At 32.8% G+C, this 7,275-nt stretch overlaps 1 protein-coding gene and 1 long non-coding RNA gene across 2 annotated transcripts in view; both read right to left on the bottom strand.

The window, feature by feature from the left end:
- Positions 1–1,727, bottom strand: part of LOC106474384 (dynamin-1-like) — a 35,482-nt gene extending 33,755 nt beyond the window's left edge. The window contains exon 1 of the mRNA XM_022402690.1: positions 1,455–1,727. Coding sequence (XP_022258398.1) covers positions 1,455–1,618 — 164 coding nt within the window. The 5' untranslated portion in view covers positions 1,619–1,727. The remainder of the gene's footprint in view (positions 1–1,454) is intronic.
- A 3,631-nt stretch (positions 1,728–5,358) lies between these two features.
- LOC111089715 lies at positions 5,359–7,255 on the bottom strand. The gene is made up of 2 exons (XR_002613937.1): positions 6,280–7,255; positions 5,359–5,915 (listed from the first exon to the last, which is right to left on the bottom strand). It is a non-coding gene; the product is annotated as an uncharacterized LOC111089715 (long non-coding RNA).
- Positions 7,256–7,275: the final 20 nt, after the last annotated feature.

Genomic DNA, 7,275 nt, shown 5'->3' with positions numbered 1-7,275 from the left:
AACAGTAATTTTGTGAAAAATTGTGTAATATATGACTAATATCAGTGTTTTATTAAATATTCTGTGTATAAATGACACATTACGGACCTTCAAAACACAAAACTTTATTTCAGACTGTTATCTCTGTGTATATGGTTACGACGAGGCTATACAAGTTAACTTTCCAGTAACAGACCAAAAGAATGAGAGAATTGCTTCCTTAAAATTTTTGATAGTTTACAGAATGACTAAAAAGTCTAGAAAGAAGACACTGAGGTCTTGTCTTGAATATTTTAAAGATTACAATTTAACCATTCATTGTTTTAATTACCGAACAATTTTGCTGACTGTGAAAACGTAGTGTTGACTCAACCAGCATCGTCAAATATGTTTACGGTAAATGTATTAAATACTATTATATCAAATGGATTACATAATATAGTTAAATGTAATGAGTGTGATTTGTTTGTTTGTTTGGCATAAAGCTACACAAGGCCTACTTTCAATAGCCATCCCTAATCTTGAACTGAAAGACTGGAGGGAAGAAAGATAGTCAATAAAACAGCACCCACTCTCAAACTCTTGGGCTATTCTAATGAAGTAGTGGGATTTGACTGTTATTCCTATAATGAAGTGAGGAGTGCAGTTTGGTGCAAGAACACATGAACCGTAGACACTTGGATTCACAGATCAATGCATTAACCACTAAAGTAGTCCAGTCAAAATCACCATGAAAATTCAAATATCTCTCACAAATAAATAATCCATAAATGAATGTGATATTTTCATGTAGAAAGGCACATTTTAATTAAAAATATCTCACTGTGCAAGAAATACAATCACTACACACATAAGCCAACATCAGGGCTATGCCTTACTATTTCATTCTATCATAGTTCAAGAAACTGTCTAATGCTTGGTTTAAAGCCAATAAAGGAATTGATTACACCATAACTAAGATAAGTACATTTAATTATAAAAGGTAAGACTGTAATGTTTCATTATTCTACTACTGAAACCTGTAATGTCTATAGACATTAACGTAACTTATAATTAAGTTTAGACACAAACATAATTTGATCACTTCAGCCATTTTCATAAATTCTTAAACTAAGAATTTGACCACTGGTTTTATACTTGAAAAATAATAATTCTATTTTACTCGAAATAAATAAAAAATATATAAAATTATAATCTCATCATTGAAGCCAGGATTTTCATGCCCTCAACTTCAACAGTTGAAGTTCAATGAAGACTCTATCATACCCTCTCACCGAGTCTATCTCATTCTCAACGTAAACGATCGATATAAATTTGATGTACAAATTACTTTGCGAGACACTGAACATGAATTTTGTCATTAGTGTTAAATTAAAATTAATAAATTATCACTATGTGAACATATATACAACGTATATAGCTATAAAGTATAATATAAATAAACCGTTTCTTGGTAATACAGTAAGCCTACCCACCTGCCAACAAAATTTTCAAGTACGCTACTTTTGCCTGCACTCTGGCCTCCTACTACGGCAATTTGCGGTAAATCTAAGGAAAGACTAACTCCTAATTGTGTAAATGCATCTTGAAGTTTATTAACTAGAGGAATAAGATGCTCCAGTCCTTCATTTCCAGACATTTCTAATGAAAATTATAATAAATCCACTTTTTAAAAATTCCTACATCCAATTTCAATTTGCTATTTGACTGTCAGTGTCAAAACCTCTCTATTATTATGTTTCACATACGACTTCCCTTACTATGACGCATGCGCAATATACAGTAATTGATTACAACTGATACTGACTCGAATAATTTAGTGCCCTCTACCGTACTGGGATCGATTTACGAGGAGCGGAATATAACTCGTGAATTATTCGGGCCGTATTAATACTAGAATGTAGTAAGTTATCATAATTTGTAATTTTAATTACGTAAATGAAAATAGTTATTAGATAGGGATTTTCAAAATTATGTGCTGTATTTCAATGTGATATATGGCTTTTTTTTCGAAAAGGAAACTGTAATTAAACTAGCGCCACTACACTTTTTTTTTCTGCTAATAATGACAAAGGTTTTCTCTTAAAAATTGACGGTAGGTCGCGTATACCGACCTCTTTGGTACGTCGGAATATAACAGTGTGCTATTCTCGTGTTTTATCCAGTTCAAGAGCAAGTTTAATTTTATTACCAACATAAATTTTATATATCTAATGTTATAAGTAGTAAATACCTTTAAAATTATTTGTTGAGGTCGTCACAAATATAACCACCATTATCCTGCGAATAATAAAAATATCTGCACATAAGAGAGAATAATGAATAAATATATGCAAAATGCAAAACAACTACAAAAACAGAATATTGTTGGAACGTGGACCAACTAGCTGCCTTCCCTCTAGTCTTACACTGCTAAATTAGGGACGGCTAGCGCAGATAGCCATCGTGTAACTTTACGCGAAATTCAAAAACAAACAAAAACAAACAGCTTCCTTCCCTCTAGTTTTTCACTGCTAAATTAGGGACGGCTAGCGTAGATAGCTCTCGTGTAACTTTACGCGAAATTCAAAAACAAACAAAAACAAACAGCTTCCTTCCCTCTAGTTTTTCACTGCTAAATTAGGGACGGCTAGCGTAGATAGCCCTCGTGTAACTTTGCGCGTGTAACTGAAAATGAGAATACGACCTTTTTGTTTGCGGACTTACAACGCTAGAAACCGGGTTTCGATACTTGTGGTGGGCAGAGCACAGATAACCTATTGTGTAGCTTTGCGCTTAACTTCAAACAAACCGAATTACAGCTTCATAAGCTCTCCACTGGGAGTAGTTAGGTAGCTTATTGCAACATATTGTTACGTCTCCGTTCGCTAGTTAATTTTCCGTAACTTCGTTCCGACGAAACTTCAGCGACACAAGTCCTTTCTTAATAAAACTGGTTTATTCTTTCTGAATATAACTTTGCGATACACTTAATTTCAACAGTCGCGCTATAACAAACGTCTCACGTGCTCGACTTCAACAATACTCAATTACACACTCTCTGACTGCAGTTCAATTACTCATTACACTGTTCCGTCATGTTGTGACCGTCTTATATATATATACCAAACTACCCCCAAGCTAGTAGTCTTCCAATAATTCATGAAGGTTCGAGAAGGACGTGGCGTGATACTAGTCACGTGACCTCGCTGACGCAACAATACCTATGTTACAAAACCGTTAAAAAATAGCAAAACGTTCAACCACACAAAATGGAGAAAAACATCGTCATTTCAAAGTTTATGATAAAAACAAAAATAATTATTTGTAAAAATATACAATTTAGTTATTTTGAATCACTTTTAACTATTGTCTAATTAAACTAGATAGTTTGAGTATTTTTATAGTAATTTCTTTTTGCGAAGAGAGAATATTGTGGTACAGATTTAAAAACGGGACATAATTATTTTTAAGATTATAATCAATAATTAAAAACAACGAGTAACTCCTGAAGATAAACTAGTACTTGTTGTTTTAAAGTTTTAAATTGTGTAAATTGTAAACATTGTTTTTTTTTATTATTTATTGTAATTCATACAATTATTTTTGTTTTTGATACATAACGAGACATAATTTTTTCATCTTAGAAAATAAAAAAACACCTAGGCTTACTTTAGGTAACAAACCTATATCATAATCAACTAAAGACTTCATCAGACCGCCCTCTGGTGGCTCAGTGGTAAGCCTGAGGACTTGTCGTCTCGAAGCTATGCTTTTACTCGTAGTTTCTGAACTACAAATTTTGAAATTTAGTTTAATAAGACTGATGTGATTTGAGAAAATAGAATTAGCAACAATACACTCAAAATAAAATAATAGACATTGTTATAGACTGTGTTTTTAATCTATATCTTTCTAGAAATTTGTAATGTTTATTGGCTGACGGGAGGTTTAACGCAAGGTGACTGGCGTGGCTTCACTATGGGAACTTTCTCCGATGTTTTAGAATAGTTTAAGCAATATAAAACGCATGTTAGGTTAGAATAGATGAAGTAGTGAGTTGTTATTTGACTGATTTTGTTAATCAATTAATTAGTTCAGTTTGGAATATTAAGCTTGGGTTACGACAGAGTTGTAAAAGATACGAACAAGTGAAACTGTTATATTAACGTCTACCTTGAACTTAGGCTTATCAGCGAACGTCAGTTAATACAACTTACAAAACGCTTTTGTTATCTTTAAGTGGACTGTAGTTTTCATTCTTATTTTGATTGAATAATACAAAAGAATCCGTCCAACAATAGTGACAGTTACAACAATATAATTATGAGATATCTGTCGGGTTCAGGATAAGTAGAGGATCAGGTTGAACGTTTTCCTTCTGGCTAGAGATTAAGCCTGACCGTTGATCTATCAGAAATATCCCTACTAGCATATCAAATATTAAAAAACGAATTTTGTGAGTCGTAAAGTTAAGTAGGTAACGGAAGGCTGGTACTAAATAGTTAAACTAACAGTGTACGTACTTAAATCCTAAAATCCCCGGTACCATTTCTAAATCCCTTTCTGCGCATGTCACAAAGTGTTACTGAGTTGTATTCAAAATTTAATTCAACCACTTTGTTATCAGTGTATTTTAATGAAATTATTATTATCAAGTACGTTATGATTCAAAGTTTTATATTATTTAAGTTTTTATTTCTTTATTTCAAAAGAAACTGCCAACGGAATAAAATTAAAAACTTTACGTTTGCTCTCACTTGAAGTGCAAATGGCTATAACAACCAAACTTTATCACTTTGTTATACAAGAAACGACCTGAAAGAAAGCCTGGTACTAGAGCCAGTCAAGAAATAATTATTTTAACCACTATTGTTTTAACCACGTAGTTTATAAATAATGGCTAATAAGCAAATGAAATTACAATAAAATTATTGAGCATTAAAAAATGTGCAAACGTTGCGAGGTATTTTCTGTGACAAAACAACTTTAAAGCCCTATAGGCTAATCAAATTAAAACCAGTTTAATAAATTATCGTATCAGTTATAGTTTGAACTTTGATAATTTCTGTACTCAAAAGAGGTCGCTCTTCGTGATAAATGCTACTTTAAATATGTTTTGAGTGAAAAACATCATTTCGTATTTTTTTATTTTGTCACAGAGTTTTTTTTTCCTTTCATTTATTATAATAAAAAATAACCAGACATTATAAACTTTTCTGAAACTGTCCTGCCATCTATAGGGAACTAACTGATACTTTTGAGCTCATTGTGGAAGAGAGTGCCACTTGGAGGCTGCTGTAGTTCAGTGTAAAATAATATTATTGTAATGAGCTTTTTTTACAATACGAAACACGCTCAACATACAAGGAAAGTTTTGGGTACACATAAACCCTAAAATTTAAGCAGATTAAATGTTTTATTGTATTCTAAATAATACAACATTCACGCACATGAAGAGTTTAAGGTAAACAGCTGTAAGCCCCCTCCAGTGTCAGAATTCGTAACTGAACTTGTTGGAATTCCTGTGAGTTTCCATTCCTGGATTCTTCTTGGTCCCCTGATGTTCAGAAACGTAACAAGTTTCTTACGAATTCATCTCAGAACATGTAAGTTTTGAGATAAAGTATACACAACTCGACACAGACAATTATTAAAAGTATTCCACATGAGATGATCACGTCTTTCTTTTAATTCAGAATCTGAGACATAAAAAAATAAAACGTGTGTTTTGTGAATCAAAAAGACAGAAAAACCTTTGACAAAAAATTAAACGTACTGAGTGTAATTAAAGATTAGTTGAGTGTTTTATGTACAGAGTATAAGAAATTAACGGAAAATATTCACAAGAGGTCGCTTTTGGATTAAGGAGCGTATAAGGAGAGAGCTTGAACTATCTTGGGATCATGGCGGGATCCTTCCTTGAATTCCTCTATTGTCAGTCTGTTGTCGTTGTTCTGTTAAATAATAACAAATAAGACACGAAAATAATTTAAAAAAAAAGGGTTATCGACGAGAGACTACTTTATGTCAAACATAAAGACACTTTTAACAAGCTTTTCTACACAGTAATAAGATGCTATTTAACTATCACCTTTCAAGTTTGTTAAGCCTAATTTTCCGAAAATTGAAATAGCTCAACGGTAAGTGGTTCAGTAAAATCTTATTTCGCGAAGAAAAAAAATATCATCAATATTTTTAACTTGACAAACAACAATGAACATGAATTATTCATAGTCAATTGTTTCTTAGTATCAATTTACAGCAACATTATTGGAACTATTAACGAAACGACCAATTCTGTGTATCGTTGTCATTTACCTTGTCAAGCTGTTCGAAGATTCGATCCACCCGCCGTCTGGGAGATTCATTTTCATCTTCTTCTTTGGCCTGCGAACCCTAACGACGAAAATAGAACTTGATGCTGTATTTGAATGTTTCTAACAGAACAATTAACACTACTGTCATTAAAAGTAAGACGAATATCTGGAAGAACTTATGCTACTATACTATTACACGTAGGGCGAGTTCGCAAATTTTCATTTTTAAATATCGTACAATTTTACTATACTTGAAGATATTACGTTGATATTCATCAAGATATATATACAATAAAGATATAATCATGGGTAATCCAGTTTCATCAGTTCTAGCATAATCATGGGCAATCCAGTTTCATCAGTTCTAGCATAATCATGTGTAATCCAGTTTCATCAGTTCTAGTATAATCATGTGTAATCCAGTTTCATCAGTTTTAGTATAATCATGTGTCATCCAGTTTCATCAGTTCTAGTATAATCATGGGTAATCCAGTTTCACTAGTTCTAGCATAATCATGTGTAATCCAGTTTCATCAGTTCCAGCATAATCATGTGTTACCCAGTTTCATCAGTTCCAGCATAATCATGTGTAATCCAGTTTCATCAGTTCTAGCATAATCATGTGTAATCCAGTTTCATCAGTTCTAGCATAATCATGTGTAATCCAGTTTCATCAGTTCCAGCATAATCATGGGTTATCCAGTTTCATCAGTTCCAACATAATCATGGGCAATCCAGTTTCATCAGTTCTAGCATAATCATGGGTAATCCAGTTTCATCAGTTCTAGCATAATCATGGGTAATCCAGTTTCATCAGTTCCAGCATAATCATGGGTTATCCAGTTTCATCAGTTCCAGCATAATCATGGGCAATCCAGTTTCATCAGTTCCAGCATAATCATGGGTTATCCAGTTTCATCAGTTCCAGCATAATCATGGGCAATCCAGTTTCATCAGTTCCAGCATAATCATGGGTTATCCAGTTTCATCAGTTCTA

The sequence above is a fragment of the Limulus polyphemus genome, unplaced genomic scaffold (assembly GCF_000517525.1).
Source record: "Limulus polyphemus unplaced genomic scaffold, Limulus_polyphemus-2.1.2 Scaffold7146, whole genome shotgun sequence".
NCBI classification, from domain to species: Eukaryota; Metazoa; Arthropoda; class Merostomata; order Xiphosura; family Limulidae; genus Limulus; species Limulus polyphemus.
This window is presented reverse-complemented; position numbering and strand designations above follow the sequence as displayed.